Source organism: Poecilia reticulata, linkage group LG21, assembly GCF_000633615.1.
Source record: "Poecilia reticulata strain Guanapo linkage group LG21, Guppy_female_1.0+MT, whole genome shotgun sequence".
NCBI lineage: Eukaryota > Metazoa > Chordata > Actinopteri > Cyprinodontiformes > Poeciliidae > Poecilia > Poecilia reticulata.
This window is the reverse complement of record NC_024351.1, coordinates 7,586,819-7,614,511: the sequence shown is the minus strand read 5'-3', so window position 1 is coordinate 7,614,511 and position 27,693 is coordinate 7,586,819. Positions and strand designations below refer to the sequence as shown.

The window sequence follows — 27,693 nt, the reverse complement described above, 5'->3', positions numbered from 1 at the left end:
AATCTTATTGTAGCTCAGCCTAATAGATTACCGACCACTTCACCCGCATTAACATTTACACAAAAGACACACGAGCGTGCATTGCAAACATGCTCCTCCAAGATCAGAAACCCAAGAACATGCACCGAATGAAGATACTAAAAAAAAAAAAAAACGCATACTAACCATACTGGCTTGTGCACAGTCTGAGGAGTGAATGTACAGAGAGAGGATGTCTAATTTCATTTATGGCGGTTCTCCTGTTGATGTTTGTGTTCGCGCACTCACTCCTGCGTACTTTCCTTTCTCCTTCCTCACCACGCATACACCCTCTCCCTTCCTTCGCTAAAAGCTGGACTGACAGCCTGGCTGCTGCTTCTGCTGCAATAGATAGATTAAGCTACATCTCTACTTTGCAGGCAGCTCCAGTGCTAAAGGAGGGAGGAGACACAGCAGTGGGACAATTTCCCCGGAGCGAGCTCTCAGACGCTGTAGTCAAAGGAGGCACTAACCAGACTTTAAAGCTCCGTTCCGATCTATCCTGATTGATCTCGGTGACCAAAGAAAGAAATGAGGACATGAAATGCTGCAATCATGTGACAACTGAGGGAAATGTAAACATTAGTCATGCTGCACTGTCAGAACACTGTGTCAGCTTAAAGAGCTTAGTGTCGCTTAACAACCAGAAGAGTAACTAAGGTTAGAGAAGCATATAACCTTTTTATAGGAATGGTTCAGATCTTGGAGAGTCATTTATTCTGAAGCACAATTTCCAGAAACAAAACACTCAATGTCAGTAGACTTAAAAAAAAAAAAAAAAACTCTATAAAAGGTAAATTATAACCACAAAAAAGACTTGCAGCCTCTATAACTGGCTGCTGGCCGCAGGCTCAGTTTAACTGGGTGGAGGAGAGCAGAACTCCAACATTGAAATATGAGCAGCTGCGTGGCTTTTGTCAATTACCAGTAACTTAAAATTCATACACATTGAACTTTTTCACATTTTGTCATTACACCCATGAATGTCAATGGAATATAATGGGATTTTATGTGACAGGCCAACATAAAAAGCTGTGACCAATCTTGAAATTGGAAGGAAATTCCAAAACATTTTCCTTGGATAAAATGTTTGACAAGGAAAAATCTGAAAAGTGTGGTCTACCCCTTCTAAATAAAATTCAATGCAACCAATGACCTTTAGAAGTCACCTAATTAATAAATAGAGTATGTTTTATTTAATCTCAGTATAAATTCAGAGGTTCTGTGAAGAGCTCAGTGTTTTTCAAAGTGGGGGATGAAATAATTCAAGGGGTAAGATGACTATAGCAAGACACTGTCTCTCTTTATATAAAAAAGAAAAGATAACCCACCCGGCATGGCTATGTTGGTTAAAAAAAAAAAGAGAGAGAGAAGCTTTCAATGGCTGTGACAGAGTGCAGGATGCTCATGCAGAGAGTTAGCACAGAGGGCTCCGCAGAGATCCGTACCTAGCTCCTGGTTGATGTTGTCAGGCAGCCCTGATATAGTCTTTCTGCGTTTGACCTTCTTGGGCCGGCGGGGCACGGTGTCAGTGTTAATGAGGGAGCGCCGGATGCTCGCCTGGCGGTCAAACACTGCCCCTGGAGGCCGGGAGGGCGAGAGCAAAGGCAGGCAAGACACACAGGCAAACAGCACTCGGTTAGTCAGAAGGAACAAACTCAACGACATGCAGAGGGATCCAGGGTTTTTGAAAAGCTCAACATGCAACATTAACAAGTCAGGAAGCGAGAGTAAGTTCAAACATTAAAGTATTTGTTATGTTGTTTCATTCTTATTAACTTAAATATATTCTTAAAGCGTTAAAAACGGATAAATTTAATCTACCAAATGTATAATTGAGACTTAAATCTAACCAGAATTTCTGAACTGTATTTTTGCAGAGAGCAAATATACACAATAATGCCAATGCATTAAATGCATTGTAATTATTCACTTAATCTATAACTATTACACATTTATAAGCAATTTAGAATCACATAGCAGCTTCAGATTATTAAAAAAAAACAAAAACTTTAAAAGCTGCAAAAAGTTCTTAAGGATGTTTGATAAAGATAAAACCCAAAACTTGAAGTTTAACATCTAAATTTGAGTGAATATAATAAAAAAATATGTTTATCATGTAATAATTGCAAAGTTCTTTACAACAAAATGGTTTGGCAATTGGTTAATGTTTATTTCTTTAAATGTGAGCAACTGAGGCAGATAAAGGTAAAAAAAAAAAAAAAGAAAACATGCAAATGGCAGACACAGCATGACATGAGGTGTGCACATTCACACAGACAGTGCTTCGTTCCCCTCTCACTCTCTGTCTAGTTTCCCTTCAGGAAGACTGAAATGTCAGAGTAAACTCCCTTTCTCTGTGCTGTGTGGCTAGCTGGTGACAAGCTGCGTAGCGTCAGAGAAGCAGGATTTGATAGGAGGCCAGATAGTGTCTCTCAGGCTTCTCCTCAAAGTGACGGTAAAGTCTCTGATCTCTCCACGAGTCTGCATGTGCGCTTTGGAAGTTCGCTCGGCAACCTGAAGTGACAGCAGCTGAAGTCAATGCTAAATGAGTGGAATGAGACCAGATTAGGCTCTGATTAGTGTCTGCAGGAGCAGCTGTAGGTGAATAATGAATAGTGGAAAAATACAAATAATAGAAACGCTTCCATTTGTTTTAAACACCAAATCTTGCTAAATAAGATGTTCCTATTGGAAGGCAGTGAAATACAAATGACATGCCAACAGTGTTATGTCAACATGTTTTGCTGTGTGTTCGTGTGTCAAAAACGATAGGGATCTGACAAAGTCAGCAAGAATCTTCAACCTCTGGATAGGCTGTCAACAGATTTTCACACACAAACACTCACTCAGACATGCACAGAGGAAAGGTGAAGGTCAAACCCATTCAGATAGGATGGAATAGGAGATGGACAGTAAACCTCTGTGACCGACAGCTTTATTTATTTATTTATTTTTTGCCTAAGTGATGCGATACAGTTCCTGATTGGTTTCTATTCAGCTCAGAGAGACAAAGAAAGAACAGGCGAGGGAACTTGTTTCCCTTCTCAGCTATAAGAAAACAATGTAACACACCTGTAATGTTGATGGGCACCACATCTGTGGGCACGGCCTGAGCCGCCTGCCTCATCTTCTCCTCCGGGGTCGGGAGGGGCGGAGCCTTGTTCCATACCACCTGCCCGTCGACTTCAGATGCCTCCCCCGCCTCGCTCCCAACCTGCGGCGTCGGGGATCTCACGGAGAGCTGAGATTTGTCATCCTCCGCTGACGAAGCTATCGACTGGAGGAGGACAACAAAACGAAAAAGGAAAGTTTAATGCGGCGGAAAATACGAAGTTTAAAAGGAACGGTGAGAAGCAGCAGGAACTAGTGTGACAAAACACGGGAGGGGAAAAAAAAAATGTGACTGGAAATGAAAAAAAAACTCCAGATACTTGTCTTAAATCATCGATTGAGGGCTCTTCGTGGATTGACCTTTAAGAGGTTTCTGGTGCTATAAAGATTTTTTATGATCAGTCGGATCCAAATGAAATCAGTCTGTTGACCAAACAGCTGAAGATGGCGCAATAAAAGCTGCAGGCCAGCAGCAAGGAGAGAGATAGAATCAGTCAGGCAGTCAACTGAGCTGGAACACTAAGAGCCCTCAATCGTAAAATCGCACAGGGGAACAGACAGCTATGTTAAATCGAGCCATTAGTCACCAGCAAATCAGTCATTTTAACATCTTTGTGTTTTCATCCAGAGGAAAACCCTCCACATTCATGGTGTCACACAAGCTCCGTTTGTTTGTACTGGATCTAGGGGGAGGGTGATATGGAACAAATAGAACATTTCTGAAGAAATTTAAATGGGGCCTGCCAAAGTGTGCCCATCGGTTGGAACCCAGCGTTCTGATGCTACAAATTAGCATCAATGCTAAAGTAAGCTGCGATGTACTCGATAGCATGTGGAGAATCACAAGCATGTTGAGTAACATGGACTTATGACATTCTGTATGTTAAAATTAGTGTACAAGTTAAAATGAGCCAAGTTGCTAACATTAGCCTAAATGCTGTCAATAGCATGTGGGGCATCGCTAGCATATCGTTTTACATCTACTTCCTCCATTCAGTATACTAAGAGTGACTAATAAAGAAGAAAAATAGCTAAAATCTATTTTTAGGGAAAAGGCTAATGCTAATGGGGAGCAGCGAAATCTAGTGTTTTTGCTAATATTAATATAATATTAACCGAAAAGAGAGATGCAACTTCCATCATGAATATAGATTAGCCAAAAATCCTATTAATTACAATGAAATACTGCTACCGCCGGTGGGCACCGGAAGTAAGACCCGTAATCGTTTCCAAAGTAAGAAAAAAAACAGAATTCCTTTAAGATTAACTTATTTTGTTGATCCAGAACGCTTTAAAAATAATTAACTATTTGCAGAGTGAATATTTATTGTCAATGGTGTTAAACTTTTGAGTGAATGCGGTGTTTAATATTCAGTGTGGCAAATGTATAAATCTTAAGCTTAGCTGCAGTTTGTGGAGTCCACACACCACTGATCAGAAAAGCTTTCTCAGCCAGAAAGAAGCTGATCTCCAATTCGCTAAGCCTGGAGTGCTAAATGTGCTTTCACACTCTCTTCACTGTAGTTTGTGTGAAACTGTTTTTGGATTGCTTTTTTTTTTTCCCCTTCCACCCATTAAAGAAGCATGATTAGTTTAACTGAACCGATTCAGGCAAAAAGCTCCACAAACACACCCAGGTTGATTCTGAGAGGCGAGGAAGAAGAAACGCTGACCACAAGTAAAGGACTTTTCTCAGTTTGATCATGTTGGCTATCTGGTGCTGCCAATGTTGACAGGCCAAGATGTTTAGGTTCATCTTGTTCATGTTCTCCCTTCTTAGAATAATGTTAGGCATCAGAATTAGGCTATAAGCTCCTGGTAATCCTTTGAAATCAATTTTAAGCATTGCAGTTTTACTCGAAAAATTTATTATTGAGTTTACTTTAAATACATTTTGAATCCCGAGGATTATACAATGTGCTTTACTGGACAGGAAAATTATTTACTCTTCAGATAGATTTTAAATTATTACAAGTCTGACTGATTTAAAAACCTTAATATAATTTATAGTAGTTTGAGCTCATCACTGGTTACAGATTTTGGCAATTATTCCTTCTATGCAACTCTAAGAAGTCTAAAAAAAAAAAAAGGAAAAGAAGAGCTTAATGAGGGATTATTAGGCAAACAAGGTAACAGAACAAGTGAAGGGCAATCTTAGGGGGGAAAAAAGCAGAGCGGTACTTTGGTAACAAGAGTGGATTGTTATCTGCATTTTCTCCAGGTTAAACATGAACTCAGTTTCCCTTTCCTAAACAGACTGTCAGGTTGAGTTAGGATCAGGACAACAAGTACTGACGGCAGGGAAATGAGCGGGCAAACAGCAGAACGGACGACAAGCAGACAAAGAGGGCAAAAGTGGAGTGGAACTATGGCTGGGCCTGTTGGAAGTAGGTTAGTGTGAAGAAGTGAAAATGACGAGAGAAAGGCTGACAAGTTACAATAACGGTGTTATAAAGGTCAAAGGTCAAAGCATCCTTAAACTGCAAAATAGAAGTCAGCTGGAACATAAAGTCCAAGGAGATGAATACAGAACTCAGAAAATTTACTTTATACTGGTGACAGAGTACATGAGTAACAATATATATATTTCATGACCAAACCACATACTTTTCCACACTCAAATTAAAGTTCTCTATCCAATCGTATCTATTTTTTAGCATAAATACAACATTTATGCTTAAAATTGAATTTATTTCAAATAATTCTATTGTGGCTACACTTCAAACCTAACACTTTTAAAACTAACTTTCAGTAGGACTGATGGACGGCTACGTGAATTTAAATGATAGAATTTAAATTTACGTAGCCGTCATTTAAATTTGACGGCCACGTAATTGTGTTAGGACGGGGATAAATAAATTTGGAAATACAAATATTTTATTTTATTCTCTGTTTATCATATCTACCAAGAGTTATAACATAGTTGGTCTGTTTCAGACTATATTCTGTTTATATAATGCGCCATTTACAAGATACGTTCAATAATCACAAGTATTAAAGAAAACTTACGTTGTTTATCTTCATAACCCTTGTTGCTCTCGTTTGTATTTTCTCAATTTTCTATTTCCGTTTTTTTTTCTAATTTTGTTCTCCATTATTCCAATAAAATCACTATGAACAAAAAGCACACCACTCTAAGTCTGCACAAAAACGAGCATTAAGTGACCGACACTATGACTGAAAAGCTAAATAGATTAGCAACTCAGAAATGTCTGAAAATATGTATTTTCCTTTCTAGCCACTAGAGGGCAGACTAAGCTTGATTACAGGGTTCATAGCAGGCTTCTGCAGAACTTTACGACATGCTGAGATCATTAAATCATTTCAAATCAGTGAGTTTCACAGCATGGACACTGCAAAGACAAAGAGGATTATTGTGGTCACAAAGACCACAATAAGAAATCACCTTACACCGCACTGCTAATTCAGCAACTTTGCCCATGTTAAAGGCATATTTTCAGCATGTTAACTTCCACATCTACACACATACCTTTCTGTCATTTTCATCATCCTCGTCATCCTGTAGGCTGCTGGTGGACTGTTTGGGGTCAGAGAAAGTGGGACCCTGAGAGTAGTACTGAGAGCTCCGGAAGCCATCTTTCCTCAACTTATCACATTCTGGAGGACAAAGACAGATTAAAAAAAAAAAAAAAAAAAAAAAAAAAAAAAAAAAGTTTTTTTAATCAGTGGCTGTAAGAAGGTGACACCAAGGTGTGTTCATGGCCAGCTGACAGCATTCCTACAGCTTGAGTAGAAATGTTAAGATTGTACACTTTTCAGTTTACAAAGAGTTTGTCTCAAATCAAGGCACTTAACTCAATTTTAGCTACAACTGGTGAACGGAGATCTGTTGAGATAGACAGTATTTCTCTAGGTACCGAACATCATTTTAACTTATTCAAATACCAGCAATACAAACACTTGCTGCTCTGAACTGGATTTTATAACCTATGACCCAAAAAGAGAAATCTTGGGTGTTGTGAACTGTCTTCAAGCACACTTTTTCCTTCCATTGAATTTACGTTTAATACTCTTGGACACAGCACTATGAGCCTCTTCAGCATTGACCTTTGAGGTCTTACCTCTCTTATGGAGGATATTGTTGACTGTCTGCTGGAAAATCTGCAGTCTACCCAGGATTTAATATGAGCCATTGCTTACCATATCAATACAAAAATCATTCTTGTCTAATGTGATACTCTTATTTTGCGAGAAACCGAATTTAGTTTTTACATTGTATGAACACCCTAATCATTAAAATCAGTACAAACAGGTTTTTGAGACCGATTAATCTTTTCTGACTTAAATTACTCAAAGTAACTAATTATTTTTTAATGCACTGAGATTACAACACATTAAATATTGAGCTTTTCATCTATCATCCCTATTTTATATGGCACACACATCTGCTAAGAACATTTTCTGTTGTCCAAAGAGGAAAACATTGTAAACTGAGCTTGTTTTGCACATCTGACAGTTGTGTGAGTGTGATCCCTTTTGTACTCTGCCAAGTGCTGCTTCTGTGTCTTTTTGTCACCACCTGCTGTCATGAGGACATGATGTGCGTGTGCGTGTGTGTGTATGTGTGTGTGTGAGATCTGAAGAGATGTGTACGTGTTTATGTGGAAGCAGAGGAGGTGATATCAGTTCCAGTCTGTCACACACAGATGGCAGAACCATCCCTCTCTCCCCTGCTTCCTCCAGTTCACTCAGGGGGCATTTAACACATTGCTGCTCTGTTTGTCAGTGTCTGCAGTTTTCTAATTTTTTTTACTAGCGCATCCTTTGTTTTGCTTTTTTATCGCACAACTTTTTGAGTATAGCGCACCTTATGTATTCAAAATCTTAAAACTCGATTTCAATCAACTTGCTTGAGCCTCGATTTAATGTCACATCAACCAGCATCCGCTTCTTTTTAAGTATTTTTTTTTACCCCTTTTGAAGCTTTGCTAATTAAGACGAATGTAAAAGAAAACAAAAACAAAACAAAAAAAACGCTTTTACTTTATATATTTGTTTGTTTTTGATACACATGCAGAACCTCTTGATGAATTCTGTCTGCGTATCAGAGTGCGCCCACCTTGCTATTAGCTTGGCACCTCAGAGATCCTCCTTTTGATCCTGTTTTATATTTAATTCATCCCCACAGCTAATTACAGACTATCCCCGATGGAGAGACACACCGATGCATGTATAATACTGTCAACTAATGGAGCCTGATGGGGCCAGCTCACAGAGCTAATGTAAGAACAAGCTGATGAGGTGCCAGTCAGTGAGATGGGAATTAGAAAAGGATGATGGTAATTAGGAGGATGACAGAGAGAGATTGGTGGAACATGATTTGCTATGGCTGATAAAAAAAAAATACACCAGAGAGAAGTGCTTCTAGTTGCTAGGCAGGATGGAGGAAGAAGCAAAGGAATAAAGCAAGTAAAAGATGTTAAGTGTGTTTTAAAGAATGACTAGATACACTGTCTAAGAAGTATTTTACATATTTATAGCTAAACTTTTACATCATCACATCTTATTTCTTCTCTATTTTTTTGTTGGTGAATTTACAAACCTATCCAAAGAAAAACAAACAATCTGCCAAAATCCGCTAAACAATTATCAGATTAACTCTGAGCAATTATACTCTAATGCACAAGCAAAGATTTCTACAGGACGGTGCAACATTGCCACGGTTTATGTAAATGCATTATAACTGTACTTCTTCCTTTTCCCTGTCTTTGCAGCAGGTAGGACAAGCCACTCATTCATACTTTAATTTGTGTAATCACTTTCCATGTTTTAGGCCCAGTCCACTCCAACGCAGATATTTCTGCTGATAGTCTCTATTTACACTTCCTGTACACATACAAAATGGGTTTATTTTTCCATAAAAAAAAAAAACTTCCATAAAATGGAGATTAAAAACAAAAAAAAACACACACAGACATGTGTTTAGAGGTGTATGCTGGTGGAGCGGTTTTTAGACTTTAGTGAAAATGTGTAAAACTCTCCTGTATTCTGTTGTTCTAGGAGCTGAACTCAAATGATTAAGTTTCTTCCAGGCAATTCAGTTCTTGAAGGCACTGAATATGATTATATGTAAATATTTAGGATAATAATATAAAGTGTTTATTAGTCTAATGACTGAAGAATCGGAAGCTCGTTAACGTCAACCAGCTCGCAAGTTTCATCATGTGAAAAGGCCTCATATTGGTGTCAGATGGACACAGAGTATTGATTATTCAGAAATGTGGAGCAGTAAGCAGGGTCATGTGTCTATATTAATGTACTGTAGTTGGTTGGAAACTGCGACCAAATCTTATTTAATTAACCTTCTTTCCCCTCATTTACTCTTGCCCTAAAGCATACAGTAATTTCCTCTGGGTCACAATCCAACTAGAACTGTCTAATAATGAAAATATGAACCATTTTGTGCAATAACGGTTGCACAGAGGCAAAAATTAAAGTTTATAATACTCAATACTGATTGTATTTTTTTCTCCTGTTTTTAATGTTAAATGTTTGTATTGTCATTTGAAGTAAAATGTTTTTGTTAACTTTAAGAGAATTCTGAATCCAGAGGTGTTTTTGGTTTTAGAAAAAAAAGGTCTTCAGACCCATTTCAATAAACTGATTGATTTAATATAATTAAATGAGCTTTTGACTTACTCACACTGCAGCATGCATGTGTGTATGAAACTCAAATAAAAAACAGTAATGTATTTTAAGTCATCAACTATTAAACTGAGTGTGAAAAGATGCATGGAGGGTATGAAAAGTCAGATTGTTGATGGTATTAAAAGGCCAGAAGTACAAAATGGTGACATATGGAAGGTCTTTTTAGCTGCAAGAAAACTGAAATGACAGTACAAAGTTGTGACTGATGTGCGGTCATCAACAAAGTCTTGCAGGCCTTCTGGAATTGGACAGGAGCTTTCGCTGGACACCTGTTGTCTGTCAGATGGGACACCTAGAGGGTGGACGGTGTTGGGTTATGGGGGTTTCCACTCGGGTGATGTTTGTGTGGTTTTCTGCTTAGCAACATCAATATTTCAGGGAGTAATATCCATTAGTAATAGTTCAATATTTCAGGGAGTAATATCCATTAGTAATAGTTCAAGGGTAAGACAAAAAAAATGGGGAAAGAATCAGCAGTGAGACAGGGACTCCAATAACTGAAAGCATCATGTTACAACAACTTGTTCCCCATTTGCTCCGGTTTCCCACCATTAACTCTAACACACAAGGCCAGACCAGAGTGTAAACGTTCTGTTTACAGTAGTAGTTCAGCACACACACACACACACACACACACACACACACACGCACACACACACACACACACACACACACACCCCCACACACACACACACACGCACACACACACACCTGCATGAACTGCATCAACTTCTCTCACGGTTATCTGAGCAATGAGGCGATAAGGAGGATTTTCCAAAACGTCTTAGCAAAACCAGTTTCGGGATTCACCGGTATTCCTGCTTCCCTTTCTGGGAAACTGATAATTTTATATGCACTGTTGTGTCTGTGCTGCAATTTGACTCCATGTGTTTACTGAGGAACAAAGGTGTGCCTTGTCGCTAAGTGCACCGGACAAACAGGAAGGAGGAGGATCTCACAGTGTTGTGTTGCTGGATAAACACAAAATGACGAGTTTGGACATTTTTTACTGTGTCGCACACAAAGACTTGTTGCCTTGACGCAGTGAGAAATGCTGATCTCTGTCTACTGTTCTAGTGGTCAAAACGGTCAATTATATAGAGCCAGTAACACATTTAGCCACTAACACATTTATAATTACACAGAAAACTTGTCCTTTTTAAAGTCAAAATATTGTAAATCATTTGCATTTTGTTGTTTTTTTATGACAAAATCTATCGTCAGAGCTAGAAATTAAACAGCACCTTTGTTTATGATAAATACCCATTTTAAAAATAGGCTAAATATAAATTATTTCAAGTTAATTTACATTCTCTCGTTGAGACTCCCTTTTCACAAGGGAGAAATTCAAATCATTCACAAATAAACATGACTAAAGGATTATCATTTGCTTTTCATTTGTTTGATTTTGATTTTATAATTCATAAATTCATAGGAAAACATAATACAGGAATCTCTATTAAAAATAGAGATGCAACAAGAAATCTAATGTAATCAGAAGATTGACACCTGGTTCAACCCTGAACAGTGAGAAGCTGGTTGGACATCAGTTTGATCTTTGTCCGGTTACTGAATGGATCATATTAAACACAACCAGGTAGTGTTGGCAGTAATGCTCTTCAATGTGAAGGTTGCTACTGAAAGAAGACGCCTCCATGTAAGCCATTTTCACTATTATCGAGTTGTTTAAACTGTGTTTTCTAAGTCGCATCAAGACATGTCTACATTTTATTCAGGCTGCAAGAGAGCAAGGCTTTCATTGGATAACGGGAAGGCCGAACGGAGTGAAGTAAATCTTTCAACCTCACTCACTGAACATGCTAGCTTCAAAAGACTTTAACTTAAGGCTCTCATACTTCATTTTATTTTGCTACTGATGCTAACTGCCATTTAAAATAAAATAAATAAATATTACAAGCAATGTATGACCTAAGAAATGGTCTAACTGTGCATATTTTGCAGCTTTTTTCAAGGCGTTTCGGTGTTTAATTTATGTGACATTTACCTCGCAAAGCAGTCTTAAGGTTGACTTTTGCCTGCCGGTGAAGGTCTTCTACACAGGGCGGCCTGCTGCCGGGGAGGAAGACGTTCTCCTGTTGGTGCCAGGGAGCCGTGTAGTGGACCGTCCATTTGCTCTCCTCGTCCAGGTTAGACACAGCTGCAGAAACAACAAACACCAGGTTATGAACTTTGTTGAATTACCTGTGTGAATTATTTTGCACCTAAAGTGCCAAATCCCACCATGCATTTTCTCTGGGGAATTATAGTATATTGACGAAAACAATCAAAAATGCTAATGTAAAGTCATTATGATTTTTTTGATCAAGTAGGGTGAAATTCGAGAAATATCAATGAAATAGAGGAGATATACCGAGGCACTAAGAGAGCATTTTGCCACTTCTCTCTCCCAGTGTTACTTTGGTTTGGTCAGATACGTTTTTTACTACAGTAAATTATCCCAAATAGTATCTAGAAGCACAATAAACTGAAATAGGTTGTAGTATAATGTCTTTATAAGGCAATATATAAATGATCTTTGAATTTTGAGCATTTTAATGGTTACTCGTCTCCACAGTTTAAGAAAAATATGGAACTGCCAAGGGAAATAAGCCAATTACCCATGCTTAGTTAATGGGTAAAAAAAGTTTGGCTCCCAATAAGAAATGGGAATGGGATGAGATGAAATGGAAAAGTGTGGGTATGAAATAAGGGTATAAATTAGTAATTACTGAAAAGCGATAAAAGGGTTTGTTTTTGCACAAACTGGCGGAAAAGAAGGAAAGAGAGGATTTAGGTGATCTTCTAAAGAGGTGCCAGACTCCCCTCCATCAACTCGACACTTATTTGAGACATCGCAAAAAAGTTTCACAAGTCAGAGGGGGGCAAAGTTACAGCACCATCCATCTAGGACCTCTGTTCAACCAAGCCCTTTTCAACAACAAAATGTTCCTCCAAGAGACAGAGGTTGTGAAATGTACAGCATTGTTCCAAACAGAAAACTACCCAGACTGAAAAACGCTCACTATAGATAACCTTCAAACTCCGTCTACGTAACTTTTATCAGACAGACGTTTTCTTCATGGCACTGGAATGAAGGAATTTCTTCCTAATCTGTGCGTCTATTTCCATCAGTAGCCACCACTACCTTGCTTAATGAATGAACATGTGATTTAGACTCTTGAAGCTTACCGAGTGAGCGCAGCCAGGCCAAGGTTGGCGACTGTGGATGTAGAATCAACTCCATTTAGAGCAGCATCTGTTTCGCCTTCATGACCACTACAACTCTGAGATCGGCACAAGTCCCGACCGGAGCAGGATGAAGGGGGCCGGATCACAGCAGTGGATGTAGGTGTGGGGAGTGTTTTTGTTCCTTCCTACACAGGTGCAAATGAGCCACATAGAATGCACTGCATGTGTGTGTGTGTGTTGGGGGTGGATGGAGGCACTAGTGGGTCAGAGAGGGGGGCGTAGAGCTACAAATGAGTCGTTAAATAACATGTAGTCGCTTTGATATACTGTTAAACTTTTAATATGTCTCAACACCGACCATTACAAAAGGTGCTTCTGTGTGTTTGACGTTCATTAATTAATGTCTTTCTACCTCAGAGAAAATTGGTAGCAACTCTTAAATTCGGTACTTAAATGCCTCCACAGCTCATTCATAAACGTTCAACCATTCACTGCTTAAATGCTGAAGAGAAGGTTCATTGTAATTATTCATGTGCTGTCTACATTACTTCTTTTTTTCAGTTCCTCCATATCTGCTACGCGTGTTTTGCATGTGGTCATGTTGAATTGCAAATGGCCGGTACAGGCGAGGAGTCTGGGTTCACCCGCTCAACATTATTGTTGTCGAGTAGAATAGTAACATGGGTGAGCTTTAAAACCACAATTTAAAAAAAGTGAGGCAACACAAGCATGGCAAATGTGGAGATTTGCGCTGATTGGTTACCATCGCAACAGGAACTTTTTCTAGGCGGTTTCGGAGCCCTTTTTGCCCGATTGCGACTCCACAGCATTTACCAAAGTAACAACAAATTATCAGGGTACAATTTTTAAATGAAGTGTCGTGGTGAGAGGTTGCCAAGCACTTTGAACTGGTTTAATTTTTTTTAACATTATGCTATAGTGATTTCTGCTCATAGGAGACTTTGTTCCAGAAAAGTTGGTTTTGTCTGTTGAACGTCAAGAAAACTGCAAAGCAGCCAAAATGGAGTTTCTAACAATCAAGGCTGAAGACACGCATTGCCGTTGAGCAACAATAACTGGAACACCGATCAATATGTGATGTAAATTTGGAAGTGATTACCATGATGATGTAATTATATAATTAGTTACTGTTTTATCTTTTTAGCATGCAGGGTTTCCCACAGACGGGCTACCAGTCTTTACTTGCGCCCCCACCAGGTTATGCATTGTTTATTTTATTTTATTTTTTACATTTGCCTGGTTTCGGACTTTATAGTTGGTTACCTAATGATATTTTTCAGATTTCCTGTCAACTTTAAACATTTTCAAAAGCGCTGTGGGTAGGTTGTTGGATGGCTGCCCTGGCACCAACACATACAAAGCTTAGCAAGTTTTGTGGGGGAAACCTTGACCCTTGTTACTGAAACATGCTACACAAGTAAACTTGCCTTGACTAGATGTTAAATCATTAGTCTATTTACAGAAATCTATGAGCAAAGAATGTCAATCCTTTATTCAAATGTAAAAGTTTCATTTATTCTCTCTTCCCCTTCATTTATTTATGAAACACAAATAAACTATGGCTCATTAACAGATTTTTAAGTAAAGCACATCTGCTGCTCCAAGTTTGTGTCATTTAGACTCCTTTTGACACGTCTTTCAGGCATTATTAATAAAAGTATGGGAAAACAGTCGTGACAAAAATACTCTAAAATTATTTTACACCACAACTTGCATCAGATCATCCTTCAGCAGACTGTGAATAAGAGCTGATTTTAAGCTAATCAAAGATTTCCATAATTGTTTTGTCACTCACACACACACACGCACGCACGCACGCACGCACGCACGCACGCACGCACACACACGCACGCGCACACACACACACACACACACACACACACACACGGGACAGGTAGCCCCCTCCCCTACCATGGGTTTTGAAAAGAGTAGTGACCAGACCAAGGACATGGAGACTGGGGGCACAAAGCCTGTATTGTCCCACCGCATCAGTCTCCACATCAGGCGTTTCAGTGCCACAATAGCCCCCAACTCCCAAACACACACACACAGGACACTGGCGCATAAGTCTTTTTGAAAGTTCAGTAATCCCTCTGTCCACTGACATCCCAGCCCTCCCTAGGCTCCTACCATATAGAAACTGGGAGAAAAGAGGCTAGTGAGAAGTTTGAGGAGCACGTTATGAGAACCGGTAATGAGAAACAGGCTACAGGAAAATGGGAACATGGTGGACAGAAAACAGTTTGTACAATATCTATTTTCCCTCTACTAAGTCCTTTATTTCATTACCCTCAAATTAATACAAGTTACTGACATTTAAACTACATTCATGGTTCTCCACCTGCAAACCCAAATCAACTGGTGGGACTGGAGACATTTTTAGTTGTACTCAAGTAAAAAATATGATACAAATTCTTTGCAAACAACCAAAGAAACTTTGCAGCAATTAAGTTTGATGTGTGAAATAAAAGTTGCAGTAACTACTAAGAATATATTGGAGAAACATCTTGAGCCCAACATGAAAATGAACTTTCTTCTTCACGTGTTTAAAGGAGAACAAAAAAAAAAGTTGCCCAAGACAACCAACTCCAAAACGTTTGCAACTGGTCGTTTATTTTCCAGGGTACAAAATATGCTGCGAGGGAGCTTTTATTTGAACATGTGAGAAAAGTAAAAGGTGGAGGTAATGATTAACAACACCTCAGCCTCAACTTTGACACAAACATAAGCTATAAATAACCTGCAGATAAACTTTTCAAGCAGCTTGTCCTGCGTCAAGAAGGTCTAAGTCCTCACGTGCTTAATACACACTCATTGATTAAAGTTGTGCAATATTATCCTAAGAGTATTAAGCAGTCTACTTCAGCTGTATAATACATATGGCTTCAGTATTTTCTTTACTGAATAAAGAACAAAAACACTACATTATCTCTGGAAGCGAAAGGAATCCAAATCATCTGTTGTGATTTAAAGTATCTTAATTTTCTTATCAATGCTGCGTATCAGTACCACAAAATCTTTAACCAAAGGTTACCTGGTAACAGGGTGAAACACAGCGGAGGCAACGGTAAGGCAGAATGGCCACAGGAGACTATTAGTTGTAATGAAAATCATTTAAACATTATTAATTCAAGTATTTTATTTTATTTTTTTCCCCTTTGCAGAAGTTAAACCATGAACAGTTGCCGGAAATCCATATACAGAGCCAAAAATGTTGTTTTAATCTGATGACAAACAGCAAAATGTAGCCATTATCAGCATCCAAAGGAAAAAGAAGAGATAATCTTACCCTTCCTCTTGAAGTACTTAATTACAGATTTCAATGAGGTCCCAATAAACACCATTATTCCGACTGAGTGTGATATTCTTAAAAAAAAAAAAGTGGCAGAAAATCAGCCAAATCCTGGAATAAAACAGGGATATAGGAAGATGAAGGTGAGCTGCTGAGGACGCTCACATTCTCACAAGTCCACGCGGGCGTCTACTGTGCTGACAATACGTCTCTAACCCTACATCGCTCTACAAACACACACACACACGGTCCACCACTATCCCCCCCTCCATCACCAACACTACCACGCCTCCAGCAGCCAGTCCAGTCCTCAAGAGACACACACACACACCCACACACACACACACAGCGGGAGGGGGGGGCAGCCCCGGCCTCTCTCCTTCTCTGTGCGATGGTTACCAAGGAGTTCTGGCAGCCCAACCCTTTACTTCTCATCATTACAGATTCTTCTGCAGCATCTTTGTGCATCTACGCTGACAGAGTTCAAAGTCGAAGCTTTTTGTTTAAGCGCACAAGCTTTGACAGCTGATAATTATTCTAATATGTTTAGTTTTTTTCTTTCCCCAAGTTTTCCAACTTGCTCTTTGACTAAAAATCTATAACATCAGGACACTTAGACACTCCTACAACCTGGAAAATAACATGCATCAAATTACTGCAGTCACATTTATCACGTTAAATTTAATATTAACGAGCAATTTTTAACTCGTAAAAAGACCCAATTGTGTCTTTTCAAATAAACTCATTTCCCTCTATCTGGCTGTTCACATAAAACCATTGCATCTTTGCTACATAAAAATGGACCCAACGTCCAATCTGTGCAGAGTCAGTAGCACACGAACTCCAACACCACTCTTTCAGACACACACCCATTAGTTTAGCACAGCCCCTCCTTTAGTAGCCGTATTTAATTTCATCCAAAGCGGTTGAAAAATAAAGGGAGGTGAGGCTGAAGGGGTGCAACAAGAGCTCGAGTCAGACAGCAAACGATCCCCGACTTTGAGTAGAAAGGCTTTCAGTTCTCACTGCTTTCTGTATCGCTCATCACCGCTTTCAGTTCAGCTTTAAAATGCAGAGACAAAAGAATGCTGGCAAGTTGTCAGAAGATCGTTTACAAAGCTTGTTTCTCTAAATTCTTAAACCTTAAAAAATTTTTTGGTCTAACTGGAAATGAAACCAAAAACTATGCCTGTTGACATATACAGAAAGTTAGTGAAAACATCAGCAAGTGCCTCTGTAATTTCAGTGTTTCATATCATTAAACTAAAAAAAAAAAAAAGCATAATAAGCCAACAATTCAGTGACCCAAATTTAGTTAAAATTGTCAAGTGGCTGTAAAAGAAAACTGAGCAGGGAATGACAATCCCAATAAGAGGCTCCTTAACCAGAAAGAAAACATTCTCCAGTATCTTCATGCTGTTCTACACAATCTGTAATTCTCGTCTTGTATAATTCAAGACACCTCTCTGTATTAAGCAACAAAGAATGCCAACACCATAAATTATTTACAGTGTGGAGGCTGTTATTGTGTAAAGAAGACCGAACCTCGATTTGCTTTTGAAAATGCTGGATTGAAAATCTCAGAGTTAAGGAAAGGGTCTACCCTCTGCAGACTGCGTACACTGACACAGATGTTTACAGTTAGCGATGCCGTCGGCGCCAATTGCACTAATTGTTAACACGAGACGCTAAAGAGATCTCAAACTGTACGGTCGCCATTGATGCATGATGGCTGCCATCTATGGTCTTTAAAAATGAATTGAAATAGGCTAAAAATCAGCATACGCAGGACAAAAACCTACAAAAATCTGAGATCGCACACAACCAGTAAAGACTGATTTTGCAGTGTTAAGAGTTGGGTAGTTAAAACCAAGCTTGTACAATGCTAAGCTATAGAAAACATTCTTGACTACAACTGTAATGTTGGACTTTAAGCATTTAATCAGACTTAAAAAAAAAAATAAAAAAAATAAAAACCTGATATTTGGATATGTCCTTAGTTTTTTTTTAAACTTTGAAAATATCACAACAACTTTACATTCTGCATCATACCTAAATTAATCAATGCATTACTAAATAACCATACACAACCTTATTTTAGACAGCGAGCATCGTGGAAGCATTAAGATCTTTGCATAATGTTACCTTCTTGTTTTGCTGATAACCTTTTCATGCATCTACACTGTACCTCATCATGCTCGGCACGCGTACAGTATTAGTGTAATTTATGCAGACGCGAGCTCAAGCAGCTCCTGTCATTAGAGAGCCTATTGTTTCTGCAGGAGGCGTTAACAAGCACGCACCCACTGCCTGACAGTCAGGTCAACATCTCTATCTGCTGAGGGAGCGAATCTTCGAATCTAGGCCACCTCCTGGATTAGGGATATCCATTCATACGTTCATCTGCTGCGCCTCGCTGAAGAATGGAAGCCCCCACTTTAGCGCAGCCCAAACACTATAAATCTTTCATCTGTTCATACTCCACGCAGCATATGAAGGAAGCCTAAAGACTGTCTGGAAACCCTAGGGCCGAGAAAAAAAAAGAGGACAAAACAGATTAATACAATTAATGTTATTAAAAGGGAGTCCTATTAATATTAGTCCTTAGACATTTACTAAATTCAGATTATAAAAGCGTAAGCGGTTGTAATCCTTTTTCTTTCTCACACAGCCAATCAGTTTAGTCAACAAATAATGAAAATTACTTGAAATGATTTTCAGGAAAATTTGCTTAAATCGTGAATTTCTTCTCCAACTGAAACCAGAGGCGCTTCAAAAAATGTGATGACAGGAAGGCATTTAAATTTGCTCATTAAATTGTTTAGCAGTTGTGTGTTAAAAACACTTTTAGTATCCATGGCAACACTGCTGCAATCTTTAAATACTTGAAACGCAATCATGTCAAAAGTTGGCGATGAAAAGAAAGAGGGAGAAATCAGTGGGAGGTAATGTCTTAATGTCTCAGTGATTTACTGCGGCAACAGAGACCAGGCAAAGACCGATGAAGGACCGTGGATCTTCCTCCTGTCGCTGGGCTCGTATTTTCTTTGTCTTTCCCATCTTGTTTTCACACCCCGTTTGGATCTCCCCATCAACCTGGCAGAGGCAGCTGGACAATGTCTCTCACATTCGGGCCCGCCTGGAGAACAGTTGTCTACAAGTTGGAGGGTCGGTGGTTTAATCCCAGGGTTTCCCAGCACAAACCTCACAGTGTCCTTGTTGGAGAAACCGAACCACACACTTTGCTGGATGTATTTATGGGTGTGTGATTGTCAACTGTTTGACCTCTGTGGAGGTTCCTGACACATTACCCATGTCTAAAAATCTGTCAGTTTCTGCATGTTTTTTAGTATTTTAAGCACAACTTTTAATGTATAAAAACTTTTGTCCATGCAGATATTTGTACAAGTCATGTTTTAAATGCAGGGAAAAAAAAATCAGACTAGATGACAGGTGGACTGAGGGACAAAAAATAGTGGTTGGATGGAAAACAGATGATGGTTGGACGGTTGTGTGGACGGATGGACAGATGGATACGTCTTACAGTGACTTCCACACTTGTCCATACTGTTGCCTAAAGTAGTCATCAATTTAAGAAGTTTAATAAAGCTGGAACATCTCATGTCTAAACGGGCACAAACCTCGTCACGTCTCCCAGCATCTTTCCTAATTACGAAGAGTGAGTGAAGCCGATCCTTCAAACCCTCCAGCTCTGCCTGAACCACTTTGAGTCCAGTCCCTCCTGCAATCTACTTTCACAAATCCCAGTTTTTCCCCTTTTTCTTCAAGTGCTTTCATGACAGCTAATGTACTCGAGTGCTATTGATTTTACCTTGATCTCTTCTCTAGTGAACCCCCTCTAAGGCTCAAACCTTGCACGTCTTTATCTCTCCTACAGAAAAAAAACTAAATTTCCTGCTACATTTTGCATCAACGCAAGAGCAGTTTTCATTTTCTTGCACTCTAATTTAAAAATACCCAACTACTTTCATCACATAGATTTAACCGAACCAGTGATGGTTCTATATATGCTCTATATGCTTTAAATGAAAATCAATAATTCATAAAACGTAAAGCTGTGTATTTGTTCGCTAGCAGTTTTCCATTTCCACATAATCCGATATGAGGGCTAAACAGTAAGGCTCAGTAGAAACCCGATCACTTTGCTTCTCTCACTGCTATAAAGCAAGACATGAATAATATATTAGCAATGAGTCAGAAGGGTGAGACACACTAAAGAGGTAACATGACATGATCATGGTAGAGGGGATGAAACTGTAAACGTCTGATCGATGCAATGGACGTAGTTCGATGTGATAAGGTTCTAGAAGCAAGACTGAGAACATTTATGAAAAAACATGGATCTAATAAAAAGAAAGAAAAAAGTATTACATCTCCTCTCCTCTGGAAGTGCAATACCCTCATTGGAAACTATGACTGAAACAAAAGTTTTGAAGTTTTTTTCACCCTTCATAATTAAAAAATAAATAAACAAATAAAAACATGAACTTATACTTGTGGAAAAGCCTTTGTAGATCTGCTGTTGTAGGCAGTTTTACAGATAATAAAAAAGGGCTGTTAGGAAAAGTTCAACTTTTAACACCAACTTTCACTAAAACCTGACAAACACAGAAGCCGAGGTGACAGACAGACTCGGCTGAATAAACAAGTGCTGAAAGCTGTTCTTCCCCCCAACACTAATGATTTTACCATCAGGTAAAGTTCCCACACCACACCTCACCACACAAACACACACACACGCACACGCACACACACACACACACACACACACACACATTAATTATATACACTCCCATACTCACTTGAGTGAAATTTTCTCACTCAGCAAATCCAATATTTTCATCTCATCTCTCCTGTTTCCTGCAACTTTTCCATGTATTTATGTTGGTATCTTAAGTTCTTCACCTTAAACATTCTGCATTAATCCTTCTGTCTGACAGTATGTTTTAGCATAACTTGATTAAAATTAGAGATGCACTCATTGGGATTTTTCTTCAACAAGATTATTTTTGTTTTGTTTTTTTAAGTTCCAACCTGCTGATTGTATTTTTCAATGTACTAAAGCACACACAAGAGAAACACTGAGCCGCATGTGATTTAATAAAGTTTTCAGTTTTAATTCAAGCTGAAAATGTGAGATTTATAAGATGACAAAAATCCATGTTTGCGGCAAAGCTAATCTCTATCAGATTTGTTTCAAGTACAAAAAGTTCAGCAAAGTACACGCCTAGTGTTGATGCATTTATCGCTGAAAATTGAAGGAACACAATTCATTTTAGAAGCAAAATTGGATTCTTTATTTCCCAAAGCAGCCGACAAAGAGCGGTTAAAAAGAAACCATGATCCTCTGGGAGGTTCTGTGTGAACATTTTTGGCACAAAATGTAAACTTCTACAAGGTTTCTGCAGCTTAAACTCTTGATTTAAGATGAAAAGAAGAAGAAGAGAAAGAAGAACCAAGTCAGCAGTCTGCATGTGTGTATGTTCTCTGTTGAAAGGCAGGAGGGGCCTCCTTTTATAAGCAGCTCTTCTTTTGTGACCCATGAGAAAAAACCTTCACATTGGAAAGACAAGCTGCTAGCTACGCCCTTCTTTTACAACCGACGTTGCAAACATGATCGGACCGCGTTCTCAGTGTTTGCCTGGTTTCATTAAGCTGTTTTGATGTGGTGACAGATATACGTTGCTGTATTTTCTGGTTCAACACTGCAGAGTTCTCAAAAACTTAATGTGCATTCATCCTCAAGACGCCTTTTTAAAACACCACACAATACCAACGGGGTGAAAAATCAAAGCGAAATACAAAAGGTGCAGAATTACGCAAGAGCTGAAGTAGGATTCACATAAAAGTTGAGAGATCATTTGATGTGGTAGGACCTCAGATCTAAAGCTCGACTGAAAAGGTAGATGTTTGAAGATTAAAAATAAAAGAAAGATGAGATAAAGGTACCAGACGGAAAAGTCAGAGGTGCAGGGTAGAGGGGGGGGGGGGGGGAAAGAAGAGATGAAAGTGTGAATCCAAAACACCCATTTGTAGGTCTGGATTGAATAAAAGTAAAAAAAAATAAAATAAATACACAGAGGAAGGCATACACACAAACATACACCATTGCCCAGCATGCTCTGCAGTCGTGTCTAATTTTCTCTCCTCCAGTGTCCGACCCCAACGCTCAACAAACTCCTTTGAAATTCAAGCCAGGATGAAAAGGCATGGGGGGCGGGGGGGGGAGCACTGAGAGCAGACAGAGGATGGGGCTATCTACGTTTGACTGTGTGGACAGGCAAAAACGTCAAACTGTTTAGTCTAAAATGAAATCTCCCAAAACAAGGTTGAAAACAATCAGCAGGAGAATCCGAAAAATGACAAGATGCACAACCGTCGCAAATTCACTTAACAGGCCTACTTTTGTTTCCTAATGTTCAGCGGGATAAAGGAGCAACCCAGGGAGTTAAAATGCTGTTGTTTCACAAGAAGACTGATGGGTTTTTGGAGCTTTCAGACTATGTGACAGTTATGTGGCTAATTTAAGACATCTAATACCCCGTCATGGTGCATTTGTAGCCAACTGTCCCTGGCAACGCCGTTTTAAGCCACCTGCCATCTTACTTCGCTGGCTTAGCGCTGACAGGACTATGAGCTAAAACTAAAACAGCAAAGCCAAAACTCTAGACGTCTGTTATTGAATCAAGAGGCACAAGGACATTTTTCTTTTCTCTCGTGTATAATTAGACTGACCATCTGGAGATTAAAGTTTAATGCCATCTACACAGGCCTACCATTGGTTCAGTAATTACTGGCTAAATAAAAAAAAAGTTCTGCCCTACCATTGAAGCTTGATTCCACAGACAGAGATGAGTGCAAATAAAACATTTCAGCATATTAGCTTTTTGGTGCGACATTTCAATAGCACCTGTCAATCTTTCGTCCTCAGTTTATAACAAGCTTGGTGATGACATTTACTGCGCACTATTTTGTCTCACTTCACTTTTTATTTTGGGTAACAAGAAGACATTCGAATTTCACAATATCACAGAAAAAAAATACTAACAAAGGAAAATGTGAGATTATATTTCTTAAATAATGCACTGACAAGATTGTGAGTAACATATTTTCCTCACTATGTTCTTAAAGTAAGCACGTTGGCCTCTAAGATCAAGACCAGGTGTGGGAATGATCAACAGCAAAAAGTCAATCTAACTGGACAAAAATATAAATGAAGCACTGAATCAATAAAGCTAGTTAAAAAAGAGTGGGGCTAATTTGTTTAGTTAAGTTTCATAGAGAGGATATAAATGTATTGATTTCTTTCTGATGTTTGGCCGGTTACCCTCATGTAATAGTTCTCCTGTTCGTTTGTTGAGTGGCACCACCGGGACCAAACATTCACACAAGAAGCAGGTAATTATTTTAATAGACGAAACACAGCTAAAAGACACAAGTGCATTGCTCTAAAATGAATTGTGATAAAATATGGGTCCATCAGTATTTTCCTCCACCACATAAACAGACCTGAACGACATGTTTGACGTGATTCTTTAACACCACTGCAGTAACACAACCCTGCGATTACAATAGGATCCTTTACCATCCAGCCATGTTGTCTCCACTCTTATTGACTCTCGGACTTTCCGATTCTCCGGTGACTCCATTGAGGATCAGCCACATCAATAACCACATTCTAGTTTTGAGGGTAAAATCTATGACATAAGATGACTACTCCGCACTAGACTGGCATAAAGCAATCTTTATGAGGCTATAGACGGACGTGAACGCCATTGTGCAATTGTGAATAAGTGCCTGCAGCAATTTTTGCATTTAAACAACGTAGAATGAGACACATGAGCCTGGATAATAAAAAGAGGTCAGCACCGTTGTGCTTCAAATGTATTAATATATATTCTTTATCGGTTTGTCCTGTTAAAATAGAAGACTGTGGTTTCAGAAAAATAAAAGAGGTGGAGGGCAGAAACATTGAAAGTGCCCACAAACAACCCTGACATTTCCACAAAGCCGCATATAACACAATATTTTGGATTCCACCCTGGTTTCCTGCCCTACATTTCAGCACCAGGTCTGTCTGCTCTCCTCTCCTGAGGGGGTTTGTGTGTCTGTGTTTCCTTCCTCTTCCTTCAACAGCACCAAACAATCATTAATTCAATTCTATAATTAACGTCACACCTGAAATGCGATGAATCCGACCTTAGACAAAAAGAAGCGATACATCGTGCAGAACTTGCTACGGTCCACACAAATTTAGCTTGCTTTCAGTCATTCCTGATGAGATAAATACAAAAAAAAAAAATCCTGAATTTAAACCAAAAATGTAACTATTGTCAGGCTTGAAACGGATAACATGCCAAAATTAGAGACAGACCACATGGCTGGATGTACAGATGGAACATTTAAATGACGTGATTAGGAGTTAGGTCTGCAAATACAAATACTTCTTCATACTAATTTATTTTTCTACACTCGTCCAGCTGTCGAAAGTACTTGAGTTAAATCCCATCCTTTGACTGAGAGAAGCCTGATAAGTGATTGTTATTTGCTTAAATGACACTTCAACTGAATGAGGCCCCTTTGCATGTTGCCATGGCCCCAAACATTCAGCTCCTGCTGATGCAAATGTTTTTTTTAGTTTTTTTGGGGTTTATTTTTTCTGATTTAGACTGAGACAGCAGAGACGGGCCGAGCTAATTTAGGTTAAGTGCCTCCGATAGCTGAAGGGCACAACCCAACAAGCCGCCTGGATCTAGCCTGTATCACACTGAGGAAAACCCTAGCAACATGTTTCTATCAGGCAAGCATAAGGACACCACTGGAAGGTGGATTAAAGCCACACTACTTAAAATGTCAGCATGTGTTTCATCTATTGTTTTCCTTCAAGAGAAGAAACGCTGGCAACGCATGCTTTGACCTATTTCTCACAATGGATCTCACTTTCCATTGCACTGTCCACTGCAAAAACAAACCGTCCAATCAACAATCAGAAACAAAAATAAATGACCAACAATCACAGCTAAAGGAAGTGGGCGAGACAATCCGCCCGACAACGGGGACACAACTAGAGGGGCTGGATATGAGACTGGATGCCGGCTCTGGTGGCTGGCATCGATTCTTTTTTTTTTTTTTATCATAATGCATGACTGCGTTTGACACAGCTCATCAGACCTGCAACATTGATCCAGTCAGTGCCATCTCTCTGTTCATCGCAGAAAGTGTTACAAAGATCACCTATTCTCCATAAAGATTAGGGAGTAAAATATAAACTCTGCAGCCTTCAACGAGACATAAGACTTGAAATCAGCTCTGATCGATTCACTCCTTCTCCAGTTCCTAACCCCGATCATGTCATATATCTTATATTGCCCCTTCCTACCTCCACCCCAGGACTTGGCTGTCTCATGTCAACTAGTTTTGACTTGCTGTCAAATCGTAATCCTCAATTATTTTGAGGATTACTTTTAGAAACTTTTAGTTCTTCTTTGCGGCTAAGCTTTTGTTCCTTCTTGTGTTCTAGTTATTTTATTTAGCATTCCAATCAGTACGACGTGCAAAAACTATATTCATAACATTGATAGACATGCATGAATATTTAAACACAGCTTTACAAAGACAAGAGAGTGTCTCCCATAGGCATGCATGCCCTTGGGTGAAGGTCAAGTCAGTGAGCTCAAATGTAAATGATCTTCCTCCCCAAAACAGTGGAAACAAAAGAGAGTGGGGCTCTTTGGGAATCTCCATTTTGTACACGGTTTTTCAGTGGATTTCACCTTAGTGTCATTTTCTGTGCAATACAGATACTTCTAATGCAGTGCTTAGTGGCAAACTATGAAATAGAGGTCATGGCTCCCCACCTGGGTTGACCTTCTGTTGGTGGCTTTCAAAATAAAAAGTCATCTTTGTGCTTCAAACAAGTATTCTGTTGCTTATCTGCATGTCCAATTGATGGGCACCTCATGCAAAACATTAGAAAAGATCCCACCAAATCTAAAGGGTCATTTCACTTTTTTTAAGGTCTATGAGTTTAGTGAAAGCAGAAAAAAAGAGGAGGGCTGGAGGTTTAGCATTAGTTCGAGAGAAGTCTGTAACCTGAAATTCATAGACTGGTCAAACATTGGCTGAATTATGCAATAAATACACAAAATATACAGTAAAAGTCAAATTTATTCATACCCCTGGCAGATTTAGAATTAAATATTTCCATTTTCTAATATAGATCTTCTGATTGTGTGTAATTATAATGTATTGGGGTAACCAATTCTAGATTTTTGACTTGAATAGGTGAAGGAAGTTAAAACTTAGAGCAACGATAAGGAGACTCTTTGTCCTCAAAAAGTTAAACTTCAAATATGAATGCCTCCTTTAATCTTCAGTTTTTGGTTGCTGATTTACAATATAACCCACCAAAGAACTTAAATATAACATCCTTCAAAATAAACTGACCAGGATCAGTTGGCCTAATATGAGCAAACTGTGTGTTGTAATCCCCGTTACTTATTTAAAGTCGAGCTTTGTGGCCCTAGGATAATTTGTAGAGTTAAGCAACACTTACAGACATACAGTGCCTCTGCAGTAGATCTTTCATGTGAAAATTTTGAAATTCACTATTTAGAGGTGTGCATGAGAGCACATGCATGTGTTAACCTCGACCTCTGCCAATGATAATCCCTTGTTTAGACCTCGTCTGAGGGTTAAAAAAAAAGCATGACCCCGAAATCTACTTATCCATGCGTTCCCTCCCTCTCTTCCCCATCAATCCCCTCCTTCCTCAAAAAGCCGCCCATGCTTCCCTCCTCCCGCTTCCCATCCATCTTAGCTTCCCACCCCCCTCTGTCCCATCTGGGCAATAATGGACAGGTTGGACGGAGGCTTTAATTGAGAGTGTAAACCTCTCTTGGAAGCAAAGAGCGGCCCCCATCCTAATGGGACTCTGGGGAAATGATTACAGCTCCCTTATCAGATATTCCAAACAAATTTAAGACCTACATCACTCCAAATTAAATACCTCATGTGGCTCTTTTAGGCGTAGATAAATGGCCGCTCAGAGCCTGAGAGGAAACATAATTCTGTCGTTATATTTTCAATCTGTTAATTTTCAATTAGTTAATTTTCTCTTATAAAATATTCTGCAAATTTATTCATCAAAACTACTGAATGAAACAGTGATTGCTAAATACAGTTTTTGAAGCCTCAAATTATTTCGTCTGACTGTACTCTTATGACCCCTACTGGTGAGAATAAACAATAACTTGAAGCTCAACCCCGGTTAGTTTCATGCAAAACAATCAACCAATTTAGCTCATTTTCACACAAAAAAAAAAAAAGAAAAGAAAAGAAATACCACCATAATCAGCTAATTATCTCCT

General features: G+C 39.0%; 1 protein-coding gene across 14 annotated transcripts in view; it reads right to left on the bottom strand.

Annotated features, from left to right (window-relative positions):
- The window catches only part of nhsl1b (NHS-like 1b), a 95,339-nt gene that overhangs the window by 9,235 nt on the left and 58,411 nt on the right, over positions 1–27,693 (bottom strand). For 6 of the 14 annotated variants that reach the window (XM_008397782.2, XM_008397781.2, XM_008397783.2 and 3 more), the window contains exons 2-5: positions 11,807–11,959; positions 6,623–6,750; positions 3,094–3,298; positions 1,467–1,598 (exon numbers count right to left, since the gene is read on the bottom strand). In XM_008397782.2, the coding sequence (XP_008396004.1) occupies positions 1,467–1,598; positions 3,094–3,298; positions 6,623–6,750; positions 11,807–11,959 (618 nt within the window). Of the gene's footprint in view, positions 1–165; positions 743–1,466; positions 1,599–3,093; positions 3,299–6,622; positions 6,751–11,806; positions 11,960–12,990; positions 14,130–16,300; positions 16,637–18,448; positions 18,492–27,693 lie in introns of those variants that run through there. The other 8 variants (XM_008397785.2, XM_008397786.2, XM_008397795.2 and 5 more) reach the window with 6 other exon arrangements.